A 24,821-nucleotide genomic window follows, 5' to 3' on the forward strand; every position below is an offset into this window, starting at 1 on the left:
TTCTGTTTGAGATGAATTTGTGTTACTTTTCTGGAAATCACAAACTACTAACTTGAAAGGCTATTGTAATGCGGTGCTCAAAAGGGCTTTGATATACAAATAGATGTTGTAGAATTATTTGCAGCAAACCCTTAATATTCAAAAATTTACGTGCTCTTCATGTTTCATCTTTTTGGTAACATCTTAGAAATGTCTTTTATAGCTTGCAGAAACTGATTTTGGTCAATCTTAAAGGTTTGGTCTTGCAAATGATCTATGGTATAAGAATTGGATGTTAAGCTCCAGTACAAGATATGAGGTTAGCAATATAAGGTTTCTCTTTTCTTTATTCAGGTAGCAAATTAAGTATGTTACCTATATAGACTGAAATTAGGATTGTTTTCAGTCTTGATTGACAGAATTTGGAGAAGCATCACCAAAAGCCAAAGCGGCGACAAATCTTCACAATTTCTTTGCATATGTTGTAGCCTGGGTTGACACTAAAAAGTTTAAGGTGCGTTCTTTCACATACATATTTATGGTAAATCGCGAAACTAACTTTGCTTTTTTACATGAATTTGACTTCATTTTTGGCAATGTTGACTTTTGATCATAATTGGCTTTTGCTTTGCGGACAGGCGTATGGACCAAATTAGGGGGGTCAAATAGAAGTGATCTTCAATAGAGATATGGAAAGAACCTATGGTGGTGTTTGGTCTTTAGACTTTATAGTTATAATTTTAAAGTTGTATGTTTTTTTCCTTTGCATACATATAGTTAGTTGTGCGAACCGAACAAAGTGTTTACTTTGTCTTAAATACTGACCAGTTTTCCAAATTCTAATCATGAAATGCCTTCAGTTTGTTTTTTAAAAAAAGGGCCTAGAAACCAACGTCAAAGCTCTCCACTTATTGATCGTCATCTAAACCCTGCCGCATCGCGGCGGGTCACCCTACTAGTTGGTAATAAAACAAACTATTAGCTTGTTTTGTAGCCTTGTATAAAAATAGGATAGATGAGAGCAATGATTGGGAAAGCTTATGCCATATCAAACCACAATAACACTGGACCACAACGGGGAAACTACTAAAATATCTCTTCCTTGAAATAATAATTAAAAAAACTAATGGAAATGGTTATAAAGATCATGCTTAAGCATCGATTACTCGCACTCGGTACCCCAATAAAATTCATGGCGGTACATAGATAAAAAGAAAAACGTCGCAACAAATAAAACAAGAAGAATAAACTGCACAACTTCATATAAAAAACAAAACTATGTAGTTAAGAGACCTATACGTTAATGTTAACGATTAAAATTTACATCAAAATAAATGTTGTTAAAAAACAAAACTGCGAAGTAATTTTGGTGAAGCTAGGGGCATTGATGCGGCGGGAAATCTGTAACGCTCGGTTTAGAGTAGAATAGAATTCATCTTAACACCTTGATGAAAGGAAAAAAAAATAAATTAAAGAATCATAGCAACAAATAAAATAAGAAGGATAAACCATGGCCACTTTATATATAAAAAAAAAACAAAACTGTGAAGTAGTTAAGTCGTTTAGATGACTTGTATGCCTATGCTTTAACTAAGGTTTAAGTCGAAACGTATGATAAGAGGCGCTAAAAAGTAACCTACTCCCAAGTACTCCTATAGCGGGAAGGCATCTTACCAGGATATAAACAATAACAATTTATCTTGTAAAATGCTATTGATAGAATCACATATTAAAATTTAAAATTATATTTGTCATCAACTTGACATGAACAAGTTTAATGCAGAAGACAGAACAAATCAACATTATTGTCACAAAAGTACTGAAACTTAGTTTAACTTCATCATCTTTGTCGTCGTCATTCCTTTATTGCAGAACTCTCCTCTTCGTTAAAATAATCGTGCCTGCAAAGACAAACACAACATAATTATAGGGAGGCAATTTCTGTTTTCAAATCTAACTCGTTTAATAAACCTGTTGTACTCGGATTGACTTGTTTAGCATGTTTAGTTAATTAGGTTGATCCATTAACCAATTCATGACCCGTTTAACCCATTTTTTACAACCCATCAACTGACTGACACATTTACAACTTAACTACTATCACCAACGCTAAAAGTATCACCACCGTGCATTATGACTTTCAACATCATATGGTCACAAGTCCACACATTTTGCAAAAAAGTCGGCCATCAACCATTTTCATTGCTTCAATAGTCAACCTTTCAGATTTTTACTCCTAAATTTCACATCTACAAACACAAATATAACTAGCCATAAAAAAGACTAGAGTCAATACATAGTTTGACTTACCGGATTTTCCGAGAGAGCTGATACAATCCGGTTCCTGCCATTGCAACATTTACACTAAAAAGGTTCCAGTTTTTCTGTCATCAAACATCAAACAAGTCAAAATCAAGAAAAACACTTCTGAAAAATAACAAACGATCTAAACAACACCATATAGTATCAAAAAGTTTTTGCATTGAGTTTTTGAATTTAGATAATTTGTAGAACAGGTAAATAAACACTTCTGATGGTACATATAAGACATCTAGAGTATGATAATTTGACTTACCGGGGTGATTACCATGCTGTAACGAGACCAAATAATTCCAGTGGCGGTGACAGCTGGAAAATAAACGACAAAACGGTAAATATCGCACCGACTGTGTGATCAAAACTCAATCCTTCCACAAATAAAAAATCCATAGATTTCCTAAAAACTTTTAACTTATTTTTTTATTAAATCCAAAAAATGACATCAGTTTTCATAGGGCTGTATGTTCGTGTCTTAACGTGTTAACATGTTAGAGATGACGCGCATAACACAATTATCAAACATGAAAATGACTCGTTTAACAATTGAATTTGGTTGTTTGAGTATGACAGTTATACGTTTTATGTACCAAGAAGAAGAAATGATGTACTCTAGCATCTTAATTTTAATTATTTTTAAAAAAGTATAAAATTGCATAGCGCACTTTTTTGCTAAACAGGTCTTATCGTGGCTAAACAGGTGACCATTACGACGGCCCTAAATTTTCATTTCTTATCTTTTTATATCTAATAGGTTATGATCTTGATGCTTATATAAAGTTTAATGCAGTAACAATCAACCAACAAGATTCTAGTCAATTCCGAGTTTGAAATCTAGTATTAGTATAGGTGTAAACGAGCCAATCCACTAGTGAGCTACTCGAGATCGGCTCACCAAAAGCTCGAACTGAACCAAGCTTAAACAAGCCCGAGCCTAAAACTAAGTTTTTTTAATAAGCGAGCCCGAACCATGCTCGAGCTTGAAAAACCACTCACGAGCCGAGCTGAAGCTTAGGTGTGCTGAGGCTCGGATCCGTTCATTTACACCCAATAAAAAGTTATAAGCTTTAGACTTGAAAGTCAAAAATGGAAATTTTTTGTAGGGAACAGAGGAATGAGATATGAAAGAAAGATAATATTTGCAACTGAAGGAAAGCAAAGAGATACCGAATTGTTGCGGGTAAGAAAGCTTCTCAGGTGGCTTGGCAAAATCAGCAATATTAGCTATGCTGATTCCCCACTTGAAAGTTGGAGCCCAGAAATGAACTGCAACAACACATTAATCAGTTAACACATAATACATATACAAAAGATCAGCAAAACAAAATTATTAACAATAGATAATTTTCAAAATTGATAATCTGAATGAAAGTAATAAAAGAAGGGCAAAATTGGTATTAAATTCCCCTAAATCTAGTTCCAATTTTACAATTCCATTACTTATAATCTGATTAGTTAAATTAGTACAACAACAGAAAGCATCAGAAAACCTAATTAATTGAGTCAGATGATGGATCCAGCCTAAAACCCCCAAAAATAATAAATTGACAAGAAAACCTAATTTCATGATTGAAAATAATAATAAAAAGCTCACTAGTTTTGGGGCCAGCAGGGTGATTCCACAGAGCCTGTAGCTTCGATGTCGCCATTAACAAATCTCTCTCTCTATCTCTCTCTCTCTCTCTCTCTCTCTCACACACACAAAGAGATTTTAGAGAGAGAAGAATAATAATAAGAGGGTTTTTAGGCTCACTTTTGATATGTAATGTATATGTATATGTATATGTATATGTATATGTAAGTATGAGTTGTTAGTCAGACGCCCTTGACTGACTCATGAATAAATTTTACATGCTTCGAAACAGGGTTGATGTTACTTTTTATAAAAGTCCAAAACCGAATACTTTCGGTACCAATTCGATACTGACCTTTTGATGTTTAGGTATCGGTATGGTACGGTACAGTTTGGTACAATGTCGGTATTTTACCGATTATTTGCTTTCGGTACCAGTAACGTACCGAGCTCATCCCTATGCACCATCGGATGTATAAAGTGAACAAATTGTATGAATAGATGTGTAATTTGTTTTAAGTTACGTGGATTGAGATGAGGAATTCATCCTCTGAATTAGTGATCATGTATTTGATCTACATGTAGTCACTTTTAACGTTATTTTCATGTATTAGCCCTGCTTGCGGTGCGTACATATGATGTATATATGTGTGAACCCTCGGGTGGGCAAAAGTGAAATTGCACTAATTTTGACGTTATTTTACTAATCTCGTGAAAATAACGTTAAAAGTGACGGACGGTAATCAGGCATCATGTAGTGGCGTTGATAGCTGAAAGATAAGGGTACATGCACCGATCAGCCGGTGTCCCGATGATTGAGTGCTATGTGCCTTATGTCCAAGGCTTGATGCAAAACTACTATCGAGCCGGGGGTCTCACCGGAAGCAGCCTCTCTATCCCTATGGGGTAGAGGTAAGGCTGCCTACATCTTACCCTCCTCAGACCCTACCATAGCTTTGCTATTGGTGGGATATACTGAGTACGATGATGATGATGATGATGATGATGATGATGATGATGATGTATTTGATCTACATGTGGTAAAACGGGCGTGCAAGGTAGGGATAACCTCTCAATACGGGTTAAGAGTTAAAACGGGTTCATGTCAAAGCATTCTGCTTTAAAACGAGTCGGGTGATATAGGGGTGGCAAAACGGCTTGCTATCTTTTTGCCTGAGGCTACTTGGTTCCTAAAGCTGATTTAGAAAAACTGAAAACAATTTTTAACAAAAAGAATAATATAAAATTTATATATTTACATTTTCAACTGAATTGTGCAGTAGAGCTTATACATTGGGCTTTAAATGTGTGTACGTTGATGACTTATTTGTTCTGTTGACATCTGTCCATGAATGCTACGTGTCCGTTTATCGTTTTGGTTCTGGCTTTGTAATAACTCTTTCTCTTTCACTCAGGCTCTAATTAAAACCTATCTGCATCACCGTCTCATACGCAACATCGACTTCCACCGATGATCATTGTCGTCTCCTACTGTTGCCGGGTTCGATTTCCAAACCCTAGGTGGGGGTGGCGGTGGCGGTGACAGTGGTCTGGTAGCCCGATGGATTTGGATACCTGCCTCTTTGCAACGATGGTGGGTGCCGGAACGGAATACGGATCCACCTTCATGGTTTGATGAAGCTACTGCCATGACCGGTGAAGCCGTCGGCCGGTTGTCATAAATCCGATGAGTTATGGCGGTTGAGGAGACCAACCCTAAGGCCGTCGTTGTCTATCGGTGTCGGGTTCCTTTTTGTGGCGGTAGTCCAGTGGTTGGATTTACCGTTGCCGGGTTCCATTTTGGAACCCTAGGCGGCGTTGCCTTTGTGGTGGCAGAGTGCCGGTCGGAGGGGCCAATCGTAGGTCGGCCATCGTCTATCGTTGTCGGGTTACGATTCAGAACCCTTGGTGGCGGTGGAGTGGTGGTGTATTACATGTGTTGTGTTTGCTTCTCAAATGTTTTACGACCTACTGTGGTAGGCGGGTATACATCTATCCATGGCAGCAGTACACAATAATTGTGACTAGGTTTGGTTGATAAGGCTATGATGATAACGTATTTGGGCCTATTTGTGATTCGGCATCTTAATAACCTTTGATTGTAGCTTGGGTTTTCTTTGGTTTGATTTATGCACTACTGTTGGAACACGTCAGTTATAATTTGTATTGATCAGATCGTTTTGTAGTTCCATAATGTTAAATTTGAAAAATCTATTTCATTATTTGAATGTTCCATGAACTTGCTTAAGGAGGAGACTACAAATCTATAGTTCATCAAAAGTATCGGATGCATTAGAGTCGGGGAGCATTTTTTTCCAACACGGAAAATGTCCTCATGATCAAAACATGGCACGTACTATTCGCATTTGTAATAACTGTAGTTTTTAAATCATATTGTTAATTTGATCATCACTGTATGTGGTGCTTAGTTTATCAACAATACTGAATTGCCTTGTGGTTTTTTTAGTTTGCGACGACGTGAAATTGTTGACTATGTGATTATTTGCTGTTATTTGATCTTTAATCATGCTGCATATGGCCCTGCTGTTTGGACAATTCCTACTTAAAAGGTACTATTTTATTCCACCACATTTATTTAGTATTGATATGGTTTAATGCTTATGAGTAATGGGCAATTGTTTTGTTTTATTTAGGTTATCAATTCACGTAGAGAAAAATAATAGCGTTTTTCAAATCATCTATATGATAACGGCAAAACGGGGGAATATAGAGAACAAATTTTTTTATGCTGAATGTTCAAGGAAGATTGGTGGTCAAAGATGTGATATTAAAGTTTCTTATGGCAACTAAATGGATGTCATCAAAAGTAATTTTCTCTGAATCTGATTCAATAAACTTTTCAACCAGAAAAGTCTAGGTAAACATTACAACTCTATTGATTGTTTAAAAATGTTAACTTTAGCTTTTTGACAAAGTCATCACTGACTAACATTAACACTCTTTTTAGGATAAAGAACACAATCTCATGTTGCTTGATCGTTGTATACTTAAGTTTTGCGGGTTGACAGTTCATACTTAGCAACCTTGACGCCTTGAGAGGTATGGAAGGTGTTAATCAGTGGGTATATATTAGCTTAAAGTCTATGATCATGATTTGTACTTTGACTCAAAACTATTGTATTTACTTTTTTAAAGATTTTTTATGTGAAAGTGTGTTGGTTATTTACTTTTTACTATAAAAGTTTGTCATAGCATCCCGCGGGGGGGTGAAAATACTAGTGAAGTAACAAAAAGTGGGTGTTCATTCTAAGGAACCCAGCAGGTTATATGGGCCAAGGCTGCACCGGTTCGTTATGCTTCCACTGTCTAGAACGGGAGGTTCTCGATGCTCAGTGAAACCAGCCTGACGCGTTGCCCTCAGCTTTAGAAGCAAGTAGCCTTCGCTCGAACCACTTGAGTCAACTTCAAACTTGGAACAGGCAAGCCAGAAGTTGCAGAGCTAGAGTCTGGGTTCCGTTACACTCCAATCACTTTAATGCCCTCACTCGCGTTACAGGCTTACGTTACCAAGCTCGGCGACAAATATGCTGACTCCAGTGCTTATAAACAAAAGAATATTTCCTCTCATTCTCGATGTGGGACAAGGTGTTACATTACATAACTCCCAAAACATTATAGTCATGTTCATAGATGTTAAAACGCTGAGCTATATACAGTTTCAACATGTTAAAAATGTAACCGAAAAGATATATGTAATACCCAACGAGACAATTTTCATAAACTAGGTGATAATGTTAAACGAATAATACCATATCGACCATAAACGTCACTAAACAAGATACAAGTAAGATGATAACTCTATGGACATCAGTTAGATATTTTCTTAAGAAACGCAAAAAAAAAAAAAAAACTTAAAACATAACAGTGATTAATTTCCATTTTGCCTCAAATAGCGATCAAACCCGACCCAACGTGACTCAAATCAGACTAGAACTCTACCAAAAATGAATCTCTTCTTTCAATCAGACAAAGCTAGCATCCTTGTGTTTGATAAAGAAATGCATGCATCATTTTCACTGTTTTTGTGTAGGAATCTATTAAGTCAGGTTCAACTAAAAGGTGGTAATGACAGTTGGTAATGGGTGGGAGATACTAACAGGCAACAACGAGTTCTCGGACCGATTCGTAAGGTAACTCGTTAATAAGCAAAGGAATACATGGTCGGGGAAGCAAAGGAAAATCTTGTTAAAACAGAGTAATATTATGCCTGGTAAAACACACGGTCACGTGCTAGTGGCAACTGGTGACAAGTGGAGGCGGAAGTGGTGACGGCTAAACTGAAACTTTGTGAGATTATTATGACCAACCGTTTGATAGAATTTGATTATAATCACTATTTTAGTTGAGTTGGAAGATAAATCCAAAGTTACTTGCAAAAATGATGTCTTTAGCAACAATAGTGACTTTGGTAAAATTTCATTAAAATGTGAATTTGATGAACTAGTTTATCAAATTGAAATAATTGCGTAACCTATGTTCATAGTTACGCTTATTATACACATAGCATATCGACGACTTCTTCAAATCAACTTGTAAAAATATAGCAACATCATAACCATATTCATTGAACAATGGCTGCACTAGTTTCAATTCCTTCTCTGATATAATATTATGCAAGATGATTGTATCTCATACAGTGAAAAACAAATTAAAAAGAGTGACAAAGTTCCGGTTTGCAGTATTTGAGAAAACCATTTTGACTCATTTTCTGACTTTTATGGTTAAAATATTCATATTTTAAAATGATGATTGGGGGAGAGACAAACTGAAGGCGCGCCTCTTTGCAAGGTTTCGAAGGTATTGAAGGCGAATGCAGCGATGGTGTCAACCTGTTCATGTAATTGTGATATTATGTCCATCTTTTATTTCTTTTGTTAGTGTACAATTTTGAATTTATCATCAAGAAAAGAAAGGTCTTTGATTTAATTGATAGATGGAACTGGCTTGGGGGCGAAGATTGTAGGAGAGCTATGTCTACTCTCGAGTTTAGAGAGTAAAAGAACTATTGGAAGTTTTCGCTTTGACCAATAGTTTTGATGTATGGTGGTTCAAGGGTCCAGTTCGCGTAGAAACCCGTCATTAATTAACTATTTAACCCAAAAAATGTTAACAGATTATTTAAGCATTTAAACCCCATTTTTCAATTAAACTCATTTACATAACTAAACCCATTAGAGGCCCATTTGACAGGTTAGCTTAGACAATAATACGGATTAGCTGGCATTTGGATGGTTTATCCGAGCTGAAAACTGGCATCCACATTAGTCATATTTTTATTTGTTCAGTTTAGTTTTAAGACAGTGTTGTTGTATTTGATCCTTGTTTGACTTTGTATAAGATATTTCCATTGCTTTAATGTTTTTGTTTGAGGTTTAAGAACTATGTTGCATATCTAAACTCAACCTCTAAGAAACGTGACGCAAAAGGGGCACATGTAGTCTTTACAAATACAAATATACATGTAGTGGTGGGTTGTCATTCAAAATTTCTTTTAACAAACTGTATACATAAGAGTTATAATGATAAAACATATAAGTCACATGAGCTTTGTACCCAGTATAGGATTATAAAAATTTATGAGTAAATTAAAGTTCCTTGAATAAACAAAATATCACTTTCAAGGGTTGGACGACTTTTGGTATAATTTAGTATTATAAATCTTCTCATATGAAAGAATTTATATGTTCTTCTATTTGATCAAATGAATTATTTTGCTTGTAGCCATACACTAAAGGAACTAGTCGCGCTAGCTTTACAGAACCCTTCAAGAAATGTTTTGAAAAAGGGTTAGGGAAGAGGAATTCCTTGTTCAAACACTTCCATTCGTCTGAAATCATCTGCTTCACTTGCTCCTGGACGAGATTTCTAGAACAATCCTCATGTTCCATGAGGAGACACTTGACGTATGATCCGTTGTGGCCATCTTGATTTTCATACTGTTAGAAAAGAATATGTTTAGCGTAACTCATCAAGTATCTAATATACTATATTTATTAACATTAATTTGAATAAACATTTTAACCTGTTCAGATACCAAATCATCTGTAAGACGCAAAATTTTTGAACCTGATGATACAATGCCATGATCATTGTCAATAAGGTACGCGTCTTCTTCGGTGACACCATCACCAAGGAGGAAAAACATGTGAACTAGGAAAACTTGTAGACCCGTACTGACCATCCCATTCTTCAAGTATTCTTCTGACTTTGGAATATACCCGGAAGCAAACCATTTCGCTTCCACCAAAAATGCATCAAATAGTGTCACCCACTGCAATATTGTTTTGAAACATTACTTGCAAGTGGTATCGTGTTTACCCCTCACAAAAGTGACTAGTCTGGGTTCAAATCAAATCCGTAGTGACTTTTACTTCATGTGATTTTTATTAGTGAACTAAATCTGAATTTAAAATTTAACAAATGAACTGTATATCGATCATACCGAATTTCGTAAGGAATTTATGGGGTTAAATCCATGTTTCTCATAAACTCTGCATGCAATTTCATTTGTTGTGTCATATAAAGCTTTGAAGGTTAACTTAGCATAGTATGGAAGTTGCTCTACAGGGCCGGTATCCCACCTGCAAATTAATATATGTTAATGACTGCAAATACTGGAAGGAAGACAAGCTAAACATGAAAAAAGAATTAATATAAATGATGTTATTTGTTGTGTACATGCTGACTGCTTCTGTGAGTAGAGTAAGTTCACTGAGGCTCCCATAGATATCAAAAATATCATCTATGATATAAATGAGATAGACGGTTTTTGTAAGATCGATTCTCTGCTGAGACAAGGTCGGATTTGATAAGGAAACCATAGGCACAATATACCACTTTAAAGGTTGGTTCCTTGCAAGATTTAATTCTTTCCCCAACCCTAGGTCATCCCACCACCTACAGAAAATAAAAGGGTCAGCATATATATATTAATTCCTTCATATCACATTATATTAAAAAAATAATTAAATTGGCTAGGTGGTAAAGACTCATTTCGTTGAGAGTGAAGACCAGAGTTTAAAACGGGGCATGAGAGTAGATTTTCTCTTAGAATAGTTTAGAAGTAGATGTGTGTGTAGCCGTTAAAAAAAAGGGAAATCGTACACACATGCATATTTAGATATACATGCATATACATACTATGTGTAGTGTTTGTTTTTTCATGCTTTATATATCTTATTGATCTTTGCACCTTATGATTTCATTTATTTCGGTCTTGCGTATGGACTTAACCATCCTACTCTCCAGTTCCGCTAATTCTTTCAAGATTTTGGCGTCAAAGTCTTTATGTAAACTGAAGCTAGTGAAGTTTCGTCTGTGGGGATTTTCAAGTGTATATTTAACCATTTTGGCTTCTTTGTCATCAAGAAAATTGAGTGATTTTTGTAGCATATGGCTGCTAAATATTGCAGCTTCATCGAGTATGTCGTCACCTTCTATACACAAATGTGAAGCTTCATATAGTTCCATCAAACCTCTAATGTCAGATTTAAGATTATCTACAAACTCATCATTCTTTCCCTTGAATTGCTCAAAAATATCTATGACATAATTGAAAAACTTTTATTAGTGACTCATAATTGAATATATATATAAAAAAATATAAATGAGTTCTTAGAATTCAACCTGCAGAGACACGATAACCATTCTGCCTTAAGATTCGAAAACACAAGGAAACCTCATAAAGATTTGGGTGTTGAAGTAAATCATTGTTAATCAACTGAATGTGACACTGTTCAAGAATTAGATTGATCTCGTCTTCGTATAGATAATCAAGTCCTAGCCGTTCAAGAGTATCTACCATTAACAAATCATCAAACTTGACATCATTAGTATCATTGCTGATTAATTCCCGAACACCTTCTACCAATTTAGCATGCTTTACATCAGTGTCTTCGGGCGTACGCTACAATGCAGATTTGGAAATAGTTCAAAACATAAAAATGAAAATATATATATGAACAGTTATGAACTTCTAGAGGTTGGTGCATATTCTGTTGCCTGCCAGCTATAATGGACCAAATGTTTGATGATTGTTTTGCTTGCTTGTGCTAGAACACTTGGGTATGTTAGGCTCATCTCGGACTTCATTGGGCACGACCTCACTGGGAAAGGAAGGCGTACATGCCTAGTCGTACTTGCATGACAAACGCATTGTTGATTGCGAGTTGTTGCCGCTCGCCTGATAAGTTCAAGGCGGGACCAAACCATCGGATCCTGATCATTAGCGGACAAATTGGCTGGCTTTCTGTGACACTCGTCAATTTCAGGTTAACTCTGTTAATTCAAACTTAAGATCACACGAACTGTAACGCATATCTCATTACATTTAAATTAGGGTTTAAATAACGCATGACAATCACTACACAAGTAGTCTTTCGGAATTTCACCGAATCACACACGATCGACTCAAACCGTTGGTGAACAAACAATAAACTTCATAAACAGGTACTTGATGTAATTACGTGTTACGTTCATATGTGATTTCATGTTTACATGCATAACATTAATTCATGTGAAAAATAAACTAACTTGTGCTAGAAATTGATTAACTAAAAGTCTAGGGTGTGATGTGTAACTTATGTTATAATTATTATATATATAAACAACCTTAACTAAAACCCTAACCCCATCTCCCTCTCCCTCCCTTGTGCGACGGCAGCCCGCCCCCCTCCTCTCTTGTTCGACCGAGACCACAAGCACACACACACACACAAAGTGTTACAAGCTTGATTGAAGGATTTAATTGCTAACTAGGTAATCAAACACACCCTTTAATCTATTCTATTTGATTATGCACATCCTTAAACATGATAATCATAAACCCTAGATGCTAAATATGTTGTTTATTGATATGCTAAGGTTACATGCATGATTTCTAGTTCATAGGTTAATAATATGTTGAGTTTTGATGAAAACTGATGCTGGACAGATTTTTTAATTCGTGTTTAAGCGACTCTAACTCGATGTTAATGTTGTATTTGGATGTGATTATTGATTCTATGATATAGTAGGTCGAGTCTAGTTTCTAAAAAGTCAGAGTTTGTAATTTTTGGACCTATAAAAGTTAGTTTTTATTATTTTACCAATTTGTTGTGCAAGTCTGATTCGGGAAGTCTGCTGGTAGACTGTTTTGTAATTAATATATCTCATAAACGACAAGACCAATTGAGTTGATTCCACTCCTGGAAGTTAATAATTTGAATTAGTAATCTGACCCAATTGGTTTGGTATTAATTGGATTTACCATGAAGCGGGAATAGCAAATAACATTCTGTTGCGCATGATAATGACTGCTATGTGCTTGCTGTGATGTTTTGATCATTATGAGAAAACCGTATGTGATAAAAATATAATAAAAATAATTTTAGAAACCTAACTCACGTGTGCCTCTGTGATGATTTTTTTTGATTTATTTGATATGTTATGATTTATTAAATAGAGTTATCTTGTCGAGTAAAAATCTGCCTGGATAAATTAGCTGCTGAATTACTTGAATTAGCATGAAAAATGATTTGTTGATCGATGTTTGCTATATTATGATTTATTTGCCCTTGTGGGGGATAGTTTCTAGTAATGTACAATGGTAACACTTAACACTTAATACCTGTTCACACATGTAACTAATCACCAACGTGTTTGTCGAGTCACACCTGTTTCACAAATTAACACGAACACATCTCATGCATAAGTTTTATGTGTCGAGTCTAGGGAATCACTCGAAGTTCAAATACTTAGAAAATCTCGTTTTGTTTTTAGAGCACTAGTGAGGATTTTCTGTGACGCACACCTTTCTCGGATATTTTTGTTATCTTCGCAAACAGTGAGTTTCACGGCCCCTTTTACTCTTTTTAAACGCTTTTATTAGGGGGAGATAACATACTCCAACAATGTAGATTTTGTTACTTTGTTATATATCACTTGTAAGGCTAAGAGGCAAACAAACCAACTAAAGTCCTTCTAAAAATCGAACCGGTTAATATTTGGGGGGGGGGGGCTGCCGTCGCACAAGGGAGGGAGAGGGAGACGGGGTTAGGGTTTTAGTTAAGGTTGTTTATATATATAATAATTATAACATAAGTTACACATCACACCTAGACTTCTAGTTAATCAATTTCTAGCACAAGTTAGTTTATTTTTCACATGAATTAACGTTATGCATGTAAACATGAAATCACATATGAACATAACACGTAATTACATCAAGTACTTGTTTATAACGTTTATTGTTTGTTCACCAACGGTTTGAGTCGACTCGTGTGTGATTCGGTGAAATTTCGAAAGACTACTTGTGTAGTGATTGGCATGCGTCATTTAAACCCTAATTTAAATGTAATGATATATGCGTTACAGTTCGTGTGATCTTAAGTTTGAATTAACGGAGTTAACCTGAAATTGACGAGTGTCACATCATTCTCATGTTGAAATAATTTTCGTCCCGAAAATTTGTGTCAAGTCGCGATGGGTGTCTGAAAAAGGCAAAAAATTTCAGTTTGTCACACTTTCAGGCACTAAAAGAGCCATCTAAGGATTGCTCAGTGACACAACACTCCCGAGGTGTTTAAGCATCGATAAACGGGCTATGGTGCCTCACATTCAATGCTTGCCTAACACGGCTTTTTTTGTTTCTTGTAAAATAGTAACGTGGTTTTGTATCCCGCCTTAACAAATTATTTCTTTTTATAAACTATGCCTTTCAAAATTGATAGATTAGTTATACACCTTTTGCAAAATAGGATACCCTTAGGACTCAATTATCTCTTTTGGATACCCTGAATTTCTTTTCTACATCCGTCACTAAAGGTGGTGCCTCATCCTCGTCATTTAGCACCAAAATAACGTAGCCCAATTCTAACACGCGCCCTATAAATTTTCCAACTCATTTTTTGCTTGATATTTTGTGAATGCTCGTTTGTCTATGTCAAATAGTTTTCCCTTATTTAATTTGTACACACAATATAGGACCAAACACTATTAGGAAGCTGTCTATGTCGATTGGTCGTAAGAAACCTACACCTCACTTCTAATCTACACATATTCAGAAAGCCAATAGTAATTTGTCTTCCTTCTTAAAGTTGCTGGATTACCGGATTTCTTTTTCTATTGTTTTTTCATTTAATCATATATTTCGGTGTACAATAAATATACGAAAAATTATAGAGTTGTGTGTTGGTACCTTATATAGAAGAAATATATATAGCTTATGGGCGCAATGGGCACTTAAGTAGTTAATAGTTTCATGGTGCCCAACTGCGCCCATATCGATATTAGTCTTTTAAATAACTAATTATTTATAAGTTTCCTTAATTGTTATTAGTATTGTTAACTTTAAATGTAACGGCTGTTCGTTATAGATTTACAAGAGATTAACAATAAGCACCTGCAGCAGCGGTCTGCTGACGCACTTGCAGAGGAAACGATCACGTTTTAAAGGGTCGGTTGTACGCCATTTTAGTCGATCTGAGGTAGTAACAGTTTTGTTTTGGAACAATTTTGTATGAGGATGAGCATGATTTAAGTGTTGTTTTGGACCAGTTTTGTACGGAGTAAGTGAAGTAACTGCTGACAACATAACTTGTGATGTCACTGAAGTTTGTTGATATTCTGCGTAAGGAACGTTATGGTACTTATAATACGAGGTTAAAGGAACACATGGATAATTTGAATGAAGGAACATGTGACACAATTGCCAGTGATTAACAACCATATATTGATAGTAGTTACTAAATTTGATAAAAAAAATCCCACTCAATACACATGCGAGTAACAAAATAAAATATTGTCTCCATCACTAACTTTTCAAAATGAGTTAGTTGCAACTATGGTCTCCGTGGTGTTAATGAGGCTCTTCCTTACAGTTGCAGCAAAAGATGTTTTTGTGGCCACAAATTAAATCCATCCTTGTGAGAAATTCAGAAATTAAGATCAATTTATACCACAAGCTTTTCATTTTATAAGAAAACGCCGTTAACAAATAACAATGTCATACCGCTGATGTTCAGTCAAAGTTAGAAAACGACAATGAAGATACAGACAGAGCAATCAGAAATATGTGACAAATAACAAGAATAAGTAAGTTTCATCTTTAAAAATACCCGAAAAACATTAAGAGATACAATGAAAACTGGCTATCTAATTGGATTTAAAATCAATATATCTCAGCAATACAAAAGAAAGATAATCCATATTCCATTCAATTAGTCTGGTTTCTTCAAGTTAAGACAATTATCTGCTGCTTCATTGAACAATGCCTGCACTTGTTTCAATTCCTTCTCTGACATCACCAATACCACTATTAGCATGTCAAACTTATCACATACTATCATGCACAATGATCGTATCTTATGCAGTGAAAAACAAACTAAAAAAGAGTGTGAACGTTTCAATTTACAGTATTTGAGAAAACTATTTTGACTCATTTTCAAACTTTTAGGGTCAAAAGAATCATATTTTCAAACAATGAAAGTATATTGATGATTGTGTACATGTAAATTTTTTATCTGAATAAAAAAAGTAGCAGCTATCACATTGGAAAACTGAGAAATATGTTATTGTGATTCTAGAGTATTTTGAGTCTTTGACCCACCCATATGCTACCTCGATATTTTCACTAAATTTTAGAGGTAATTACATGGATGGCCATGTGGTTTACCCATATCAGAACTTTAGTCCCTAACTTCGAGATATTGCATTGGTGGTCCCAACAGTTCAGTCAAACGTAACATAAATGGTCCATCCACTCCAAGGACCATCTGTGTTACGTTTGAGTGAACAGTAGAGACCATCAAAGTTGCAATGTATGTAAACCACAAGAACCAAAGTTGAGTGAACAGTAGAGACCAAAGTTCAGAAATGCCACACAACTTTGATCTATCAGATGAGTTATCTGATTTTCTAAAGTTAAAATATAACTCTTAACTCTAATTTGAGCCAAGAAATAAACCTAAATATCAGTACGACATTCAACAATAAATGTAGGAAAACAGAAAGTGAACCAAACATATAATAAAAAAGAATCTTGAATTTACCTGCAGCCTCAAGTTGCTTTTGTAGTTCTTGACCAACAAGATCATTTTCAGCCTACACACATAAGTTCATTATAATCAGTAATATCACAATCCATGTTCACTTACTTAGTTTGTTATCATTATTATTATCGGTATAATATATTGGGTACCTGAAGTTCTGCAATTCGTTTTAGCTGAGCTTCCTCACCGCCTTCTGAAAAGGGAAGAGCAGCTACCAATGCATCAAACTACACTCGTTACAACACGTAAATGTTATTCACAATGAACCCAAGGTTGCGTTCGTAAGTGCCTTAACTAACTATTTCAGTTTTAAACTTGCAATAATCAATTTTGACTGTCTAAATACACAAATTATAATTTCTAATTTTGATTCTAGTTCTTAAATTCTCAACAATCACTTTCACAAAGACACATACAAACATCTAATTTGCAATCAGTTAACCTAATAAACCCCAAAACCCTAACCAATCATTTACCAATATCAAATTACACAATGACTAAAAATTAATTAAACAATTGGTACCTGTTTGGCAGCTTTAACAAGTTCAGCACTGAGAAGCTTAGGTGTTTCAGCTATATTATTACTCGGTGATTCTTCGGTGGTAGGGTTAGAAGGAGCGGCGGCGGTAGGTGCGGTTGCGGGTGGAGGTTCGGGGTAATTAGGTGAGAGACGAACAGGCGGCGCGTCTCGTTGCAAGGTTCCGAAGGTATTGAAGGCGATTGCAGCGATGGTGTTCACCTGTTCCTGTAATTGTGATATTATGTCCATCTTTACTTTGTTCGTTTGTTTGTTTGTTTATGTCTGCAATGTTGAATTTATGACTTTGATTGATAGATGGATGAAAATGAAATCAAATCACGGGCAACAAATTGGTGGGTTTGGGGGTCAACATACAAGAAGACCGATACTAGAGTTCGGATATACTGTTAAGTCCTCGTTACTAGCTGATTATATTTTCTTATAAATAAAAATATATAATAATGTAATATGTTATACACCCTACCAAACAATTGAACGCGACGTACATAATTCCAATCCAACATCAAGCACCGATGTTTCCTCTTTGGATCTCCAGTAGTCCGGTGGTTTCCCTCCACTTCTCGGTAGCCGCAAACCTTCGATCTTTTCGGTCTACCTTTCCACATCTCTGATTCTTTGGTTGTACAGCCTCCTCGTAGTTACAAGGCACCACCGGCCTCCGAACAACTGAACCCTTCTCCAATTATCCGGCATGTTCGTGTCTTATCGTGTATACCAGGTATTAACAAGTTCGTGTTCGGCTTTGGGATATAGGTACACAATAAGTTTTCGTGTCGTGTGCAAGTATATATATTTCATGTTTGTGTCTTATTATGTAAATCAGCCCTAACTGACATGACAAGTTTTTTAATGATGAAATCATATAAAAAAAGTTATGAGTCCCACACCAAAACTTCCTCTTTCTTCATCATAGACCCTAACCTCCATTACCGCCACCGCCACCCCCACCCAGCAACTAGCCACCTCCACCACAATTACCACCACCCACCTTCACACATCCCCCGTTTTTTTTTCTGGTCACCGTTGTACAGCCATGGAGCCACCACTTCCCTTAAACCGCCATGGACGTGCCACCAGAAAATCATAGATCACATCACTAACAAGACAACCCTCACCGACAAGAGCATCACACCAAATCTAATGGATTATCAAGGATGGCGGTGGTAGTTACGATTTTTAGGGATAGAAAAATCGCACCTTTACTCTGGCCGGAAGCCGAGAGAGAGATGACCGAAGGTAATTGCTACATGAAGATGGTGCGGGTGGCTGCAAGTGTTGGAGTTTAACCAGTGATGGCTATTGGGTTGGGTGACGATGGTGATGGAGGTTAGCATTTTATGTGGAAAAAAGAGGAGGTGGTGGCGTGAGATCGACGTATTTTAAAATTATTTTAACATTTAAAAAATGTTACGTCAACAATAATACTAACGAGTTAGGGTCTGGTTAGTTTGATAGTGCATAAAGAAAATAAGTTAAAGACAGAATTACAAATTTTGTCCTTTAAAAAAACCAAATTACGGTTCGTGTCATTTTCTTAGTTTCTTTGCAGGCAGTGTCCTTTAAACATTTTTTTCCCTACATGTTATGTCCTTTATGCTAACTGGGTTAGAAAAACTCAGTTAAATACCCTCACGTGAGACGCATGTGAGGGCATATTGGTCTTTTCAAAACAAATTTATATACTCATATTAATAATAAACAATAAATTCACACACACACATACCACTCTCCATATCCTTATTCACCCTTCTCTTCTTCACATCCAATCTACCAAACAACAATAATAATCAACAACAAGAACAACAAGATGACCAGAAGAAGAAGAACAACAACAACAACAACTATAATAATAATAATGATGATGATAATAATAATAATCGACCACCAATCGCCGGAGAAGATAACGCCAGAGAAGAACCCACAAACCCAGATCCAAACGGCTACGAACCCACAAACCCACAAACCCAGATCCGACGGAACACTACGAACCCACAAACCCAGATCCAAACTCCGACGGCGGAATCCAGTTTTCCGGTCAAACTCGCCGGAGAAGACCGGACGAAGTCCGACGAAATCCGACGACGGACACGACCGGCTGAAGAATGGTGTGTGTGTGTGTGTTTTTGTTTGTGTCTGGATAGTGAGAGTGGTGTTTGTGTGTGATGGAATTAGGGTTTGGAAACCATAATTCGGAAACTGGTGGTGGAAATTTTGGGGTTTTTGGTTTGGTCTGGAAGATGGAATTGGGTTTTGGAGGGGAGGTTGGTAGGCGGCGGTGGTTGCTGGAGGTTGAAAAGTGGTGTAAAGGTGGGTGTTGATGGTGGTGGTGGATGAGTTCTGGAAGAAAGAGATAATTTTATATAAACTTTTTGCAGGTGTAAACGAAAAGACCAATATGCCCTCACATGCGCCTTACGTGAGGATATTTAACTGAGTTTTTATAACCCAGTTAGAGTAAAGGACATAACGTGTAGGAAAAAAATGTTTAAAGGACACCGCCTGCAAAGAAACTTAAAAAATGACACGAACCGTATTTGGCTTTTTTTAAATGACAAAATTTGTAATTCTGTCTAAGTTAAAAGTTAAAAATGATAGTAAATATTTTATTAATAATAAATGAAAGGTGATATTATTTAAATCCAATAACCCTTAAATATATTCACAATCTTTAGTGATTTAAAACCACTTTTTTTTCTTTCATATTTTTAATCGTCAAAATTTTAATTTTGCGTTTCAATCCCACCAGACTTTTAAAACTTCACTTTTGAATTATGAACCAAGACGGCAAGACGGATGTATGGTACAAAATCAATCAAACAAACAGAGAGATAATATGAAGCATAACCGACATCGAACAATTACATTGATCTACTATGGATAGTCATCAACATTAGAAGCTTAATATCCATAATGGGTGAATCAACATCACGTAGAGCATTAGCAAGGTTCCTAAGGTGATGATAGTAGATGCTAATGGACATTGTACCATTTTTGGTGTTACGACAAATATTTTGTAAATAAAGTATAGAAGACATCTTATTGTTTAGAGAGTACCGGTCAATACTGTCCCTAATAGTTTTTCGAAATATATTTATTAGTGGTTATGATTTGTAAATGATAGGTTTGTTTTCATCTCGCCATCATATACCGTACTTTATTAGTTGCGTTTGTTTGTTAATTTTTTTGGACTTTATAAGTGAGGTCTTTAAAAGCATTTAAGTTACACATGAGATTTGTATCCTTTATAAGATAAGATATCCAATTAATGAGTAAACTAAAGTTGCTTGTATTAACAAAATAAAATTTGGAAGGGTTCAAGGGCATAGGGTGTAATTAATATTATAACTCTTTCCACATTACAGACCTTATATGTTCTTCTAATATATCAAATGAATTATTCTGCTTATAGCCGTACATTGAAGGAACTAGTCGCGCAAGGTTTACAGAACCCTGCAAGAAATGTTTTGAAAAAGGGTTAGGGAAGAGGCATTCCTCGTTTAAACACTTCCACGTGTCTGAAATCATCTGCTTGACATGCTCCCGGATGAGATTCCTAGAACTATACTCATGTTCCATGAGGAGACACTTGACATATGATCCATCGTGGCCGTCTTGATTTTCATGCTGCTAGACAGATCAAACATATAGTCATTTACATATAGCAATTATTGTGTAAAAAGGATTGACTAATGTACTCCGTTTAAAGTTTAATCATACCCCATTCCTAAAAACATTTAAATTAAGAAGTTTTGTAGCCTCTTAGTACGAAAACGAGTGAACATTAGTGATGTGACAAGTTGAAACGAAACTACGAAAGTAAAACAGATGAAGAGATAAGGGAAAGGATAAGTTCAGCCAACACGTCAAGTATCAATTATACTATATTTGTTAATACGAAATATTAAAAAAAAAAATTAACCTGTTCAGATTCCAAATCATCTGTAAGACGCAGAATTTTAGAAACCGATGATACAATCTCATGATTATTGTCAATAAGGTTCCCAATTTCTTTGGTGGCGCCATCACCAAGGAGGAAAAACATGTGAACTAGGAAAACTTGTACACCCGAACTGATCATCCCATTCTTCAAGTATTCTTCCGACTTTGGAACATGCCCAGAAGCAAACCATTTTGCTTCCACCAAAAATGCATCAAACAGTGTCACCCACTGCAAAATTGTTTTGGAAAGTGTTGTAGAAGTAATAATATATTGGATAATAAAAACATTACTTGCAAGTGGTATGGTGTTCGTCCCACAAAAGTGGCCGGTGTGGGTTGAAATTCGTAATGACTTTATCTTTGTGTTAGTTTATAATTTACTTAAAATCTGAATTTCACAATAAACAATATATCATACCGACTTTCGTAAGGATTTTATGGGGTTAAATCCGTGTTTGTCATAAACTCTGCGTGCAATCTCATTTGTAGTGTCATATAAAGCTTTGAAGGATGACTTAACATAGTATGGAAGTTGCTCCACAGGGCCGATATCCCACCTGCAAATATATATATATATATGTATTAATGATCGAAAATATTGGAAAGTAAAACATGAAAAAAATTAGAAATGATGTTATAGTTTGTTGTGTACATGTTGACTGCTTCTGTAAGTAGAGTAAGTTCATTAAGGCTCCCATAAATATCAAAAATATCATCTATAATATAAATGAGGGAAACGGTTTTTGTGAGATCGATTCTCTGCTGTGACAAGGTGGGATTTGGTAAGGAAACCATAGGCACAATGTACCACTTTAGAGGTTGGTTCCTCGCAAGATTTAACTCTTGCCCCAAGCCTAGGTCCTCCCACCACCTACGTACACAAAAAAGAAGAGTAATCAGTAAATACATATGATTTAATTCCTTCACGTCACAATATATTCAAATATTGCTATTAAGATAAGGAAATCATACACACGTGCATACCACATACATACACACGAACATACATGTTTAGTACTAACGGTTTATAATCAAGGTAATAAAGTTGTAGAGTAATTTGGTTAGTGGAAGTGCTAAGAAATAGTTGTAAGACATGTTGTGTTGGTAGGATGAATTGTGAAAGCAGGATGATATGTTTTATATATTTATATATATATATATATATATATATATATATATATATATATATATTAGAGGGATACATCAGACATCCCAGTAGTGTAATCATGTAGTTAAAAGAAAGAAAACTGTGAATTGCACCTTAAGATCTCATTTATTTCCGTCCTGCGAATGGACTGAACCATCCTACTTTCCACCTCTGCTAATTCTTTCAAGATTTTGGCGTCAAAGTCTCTGGGGGAGTTAAGTAAACTGAAGCTCGTGAAGTTTCTTCGGTAGGGATTTTCAAGCGTATATCTAACCATGCTGGCTTCTTTGTCATCAAGAAAATTGAGTGCTTTTTGCAGCATGTGGCTGCTAAATGTTGCAGGTTCGTCGAGTATGTCTTCTCCCTCTATACATAAATGTGAAGCTTCATATAGTTCCATCAAACCTCTAATGTCATATTTAAGATCATTAATAAACTTATCATTCTTTCCCTTGAATTGCTCAAAAATATCTGCCGAGACGCGAAAACCTTTCTGCCTTAAGATTCGAAAACATAGGGATGCCTCATAGAGATTTCCATGTTGAAGGAAATCTTTGTTAATCAGTTGAAGGTAACACCTTTCAAGAATTTGATTGATCTCATCTTCATAGAGATAATCAAGTCCTAGCCGTTCAAGAGCATCTACCATTAACAAATCATCAAATTTGACATCATTAGTATCATTGCTGATTAATTCCCGAACACCTTCTACCAGTTTTGCATGCTTTACATCAGTGTATTCTGGCGTACGCTGCAATACAGATTTGGAAACAGTTTAAAACATAAAAATGAAATAAAAAATGTGAACAATAATTATGAAATACTAGAGGTTGGTGCATATTGTGTTGCTTGTCATGGCCCCAGAGGTGTCTAAGCATCAATAAACGATAAACAGGTTATTGGTATCTTGGCTGCCGTAGCTTAAGAAGTGCCACACCTTCGACACTTGGGCAATATTGTTGCCTGACACGACTTTTTATGTTTCTTGTGAAGGAGGTATTGATAGAGACTTATTTGAGATTGTCCTAATTGACCACTAGAGTGAGTTAGGCTTCAAGAACAAGAAAGAAGTTGAAACAATTTTCTAATTATTTTTCTTATTCTTTTTCTCAAACAAATGTCATAATATATAGGAAAACCAAAGACATATAAATAAGAAAAAATTAAACAATAAGAAAACCTAATTATAATACAATAAGGAAACTAAACAAAAGATAAACTTAATAAATATATTAAAATTAAATAATATTGTGAACGTGTCAATTCCCCGCTCCTTTAAAACGTTCTTGTCCTCAAGAACGGAAAACGTTTTCCATGATGGTCGTCATTCAAGTCGGACTATCTTAAGCGGCGTGGTCTCGGCCGCTCGCCACGGCGGCCGCCACTAGCGTCTGCTAATGGGTTCATTAATTTTTCTATAGATACCGATTTCATGACTGAATCAACCAGGATGGAACCACGTATGGTGTTGTTTTTGACACCGGTTTAGGTGTGTTTGTTGTCTGTTTTGGACCAGTTTAAGGATGACTGTAGAAACCGATTGCGTGGGTTTTTGGGATGCTTTTGAATTAGGTGATGTTGTGAATGGAGCTACTAAGGTTACTTTTGTTGGTGAGTTTGAAACAACAACTTTTTTGGGATCAGATGGTGGTAAGTGGATAGGATATGTTGTGACAACCGCCAAAAATTAGATTAATCTGGTAATTATCTTAACCGTAATCGTGTATTAATTAGTAAAATAAATACATAAGAATAATAATTTTAGTCAAAGTTTTTGACTTTAGTTGAATTTTAAAATATGGAACCCGAAAAAGTTCAATTTTGTCGTGTAGTTGACACTGTACAGATTGACACCGGGTAATATCTCAAAACGGATAAATTCATAAACGTGTCAAGATGACCTCGAAAAATAAAATTTTATTTTAGGATATTAGAGATAGTGTATAAACTTAATTTTAGAAGGTTCGAATCGCAAAAATTAGAAAATAAGTAACCGAAAGCCAGTAGAGGACACCGTAAGAGCCCGACATTAAGTTTATCAGAAAATTTTGTTTTTAGGCAGACATTGACTGTAATCTAATTTCGCTCAAAGTCTGATAAAAATTATTAGAAACGGAAGTCGTTTGGCTAGATAAATTACGAGATACGTTAAACTTTAACACCTAGGTATTATCACATGTCATTATTCAAAACCACCTCTCCCTCTCCCTCTCCCATCTCTCTCCCGCCATTTACACACAACCCAACCCACCTCCCAAACCCACCAATGAAAAGCTT

General features: G+C 35.7%; 4 protein-coding genes across 5 annotated transcripts; all 4 read right to left on the reverse strand.

Moving 5' to 3' along the window:
- Positions 1-1,606: 1,606 nt before the first annotated feature.
- Positions 1,607-3,984, reverse strand: LOC143588650 (mitochondrial pyruvate carrier 4-like). The gene is made up of 5 exons (XM_077069604.1): positions 3,890-3,984; positions 3,463-3,561; positions 2,555-2,607; positions 2,290-2,363; positions 1,607-1,880 (listed from the first exon to the last, which is right to left on the reverse strand). The coding sequence occupies exons 1-5, from the start codon at positions 3,942-3,944 to the stop codon at positions 1,835-1,837; spliced, it is 327 nt and encodes a 108-aa protein (XP_076925719.1). The 5' UTR covers positions 3,945-3,984; the 3' UTR covers positions 1,607-1,834.
- Positions 3,985-9,552: 5,568 nt separating this feature from the next.
- Positions 9,553-15,461, reverse strand: LOC143588654 ((3S,6E)-nerolidol synthase 1-like). The gene is made up of 7 exons (XM_077069609.1): positions 15,270-15,461; positions 11,516-11,795; positions 11,082-11,430; positions 10,568-10,786; positions 10,332-10,470; positions 9,912-10,160; positions 9,553-9,825 (listed from the first exon to the last, which is right to left on the reverse strand). The coding sequence occupies exons 1-7, from the start codon at positions 15,459-15,461 to the stop codon at positions 9,553-9,555; spliced, it is 1,701 nt and encodes a 566-aa protein (XP_076925724.1).
- A 265-nt stretch (positions 15,462-15,726) lies between these two features.
- Positions 15,727-17,709, reverse strand: LOC143588647 (mediator of RNA polymerase II transcription subunit 21-like). Its single transcript, XM_077069601.1, has 4 exons — positions 17,441-17,709; positions 17,067-17,144; positions 16,918-16,969; positions 15,727-16,163 (listed from the first exon to the last, which is right to left on the reverse strand). Exons 1-4 carry the CDS (start codon positions 17,684-17,686, stop codon positions 16,087-16,089), a joined length of 453 nt encoding a protein of 150 aa, XP_076925716.1. The 5' UTR covers positions 17,687-17,709; the 3' UTR covers positions 15,727-16,086.
- Positions 17,710-20,686: 2,977 nt separating this feature from the next.
- LOC143588648 (putative terpene synthase 13) lies at positions 20,687-23,500 on the reverse strand. 2 transcript variants are annotated; one of them, XM_077069603.1, is made up of 5 exons: positions 22,658-23,500; positions 22,050-22,268; positions 21,816-21,954; positions 21,378-21,626; positions 20,687-21,082 (listed from the first exon to the last, which is right to left on the reverse strand). In XM_077069603.1, the coding sequence occupies exons 1-5, from the start codon at positions 23,191-23,193 to the stop codon at positions 20,798-20,800; spliced, it is 1,428 nt and encodes a 475-aa protein (XP_076925718.1). In that variant the 5' UTR covers positions 23,194-23,500; the 3' UTR covers positions 20,687-20,797. The 2 variants fall into 2 exon arrangements, with proteins under 2 accessions (XP_076925718.1, XP_076925717.1); XM_077069602.1 differs by having other exon boundaries at positions 20,687-21,085.
- Between the last annotated feature and the right edge of the window lie 1,321 nt (positions 23,501-24,821).

The sequence above is a fragment of the Bidens hawaiensis genome, unplaced genomic scaffold (genome assembly GCF_021521415.1).
Source record: "Bidens hawaiensis isolate Kalapana, Puna unplaced genomic scaffold, B.hawaiensis_p1.1 tig00036673_1, whole genome shotgun sequence".
In the NCBI taxonomy this organism is placed as follows: domain Eukaryota; kingdom Viridiplantae; phylum Streptophyta; class Magnoliopsida; order Asterales; family Asteraceae; genus Bidens; species Bidens hawaiensis.

What these genes read in the sequence shown, in the direction of transcription:
- LOC143588650 (XM_077069604.1), bottom strand. Translation starts at nt 3,944, where the DNA reads ATGGCGACATCGAAGCTACAGGCTCTGTGGAATCACCCTGCTGGCCCC. An exon ending in ACAGCATGGTAATCACCCCG is followed by an intron (nt 2,364 to 2,554) that starts GTAAGTCAAATT and finishes GTTTGATGACAG; the next exon opens with AAAAACTGGAACCTTTTTAG. An exon ending in CAGCTCTCTCGGAAAATCCG is followed by an intron (nt 1,881 to 2,289) that starts GTAAGTCAAACT and finishes TTGTCTTTGCAG; the next exon opens with GCACGATTATTTTAACGAAG.
- LOC143588654 (XM_077069609.1), bottom strand. Translation starts at nt 15,461, where the DNA reads ATGTTGTCAGCAGTTACTTCACTTACTCCGTACAAAACTGGTCCAAAA. An exon ending in TCAGCAGACCGCTGCTGCAG is followed by an intron (nt 11,796 to 15,269) that starts GTGCTTATTGTT and finishes TCTGCATTGTAG; the next exon opens with CGTACGCCCGAAGACACTGA. An exon ending in TAAATTCCTTACGAAATTCG is followed by an intron (nt 10,161 to 10,331) that starts GTATGATCGATA and finishes ACAATATTGCAG; the next exon opens with TGGGTGACACTATTTGATGC.
- LOC143588647 (XM_077069601.1), bottom strand. Translation starts at nt 17,686, where the DNA reads ATGGACATAATATCACAATTACAGGAACAGGTGAACACCATCGCTGCA. An exon ending in TTGTTAAAGCTGCCAAACAG is followed by an intron (nt 17,145 to 17,440) that starts GTACCAATTGTT and finishes TAACGAGTGTAG; the next exon opens with TTTGATGCATTGGTAGCTGC. An exon ending in AAAGCAACTTGAGGCTGCAG is followed by an intron (nt 16,164 to 16,917) that starts GTAAATTCAAGA and finishes TGGTGATGTCAG; the next exon opens with AGAAGGAATTGAAACAAGTG.
- LOC143588648 (XM_077069602.1), bottom strand. Translation starts at nt 23,193, where the DNA reads ATGGTAGATGCTCTTGAACGGCTAGGACTTGATTATCTCTATGAAGAT. An exon ending in GAAATAAATGAGATCTTAAG is followed by an intron (nt 22,269 to 22,657) that starts GTGCAATTCACA and finishes TTGTGTACGTAG; the next exon opens with GTGGTGGGAGGACCTAGGCT. An exon ending in TAAAATCCTTACGAAAGTCG is followed by an intron (nt 21,627 to 21,815) that starts GTATGATATATT and finishes ACAATTTTGCAG; the next exon opens with TGGGTGACACTGTTTGATGC.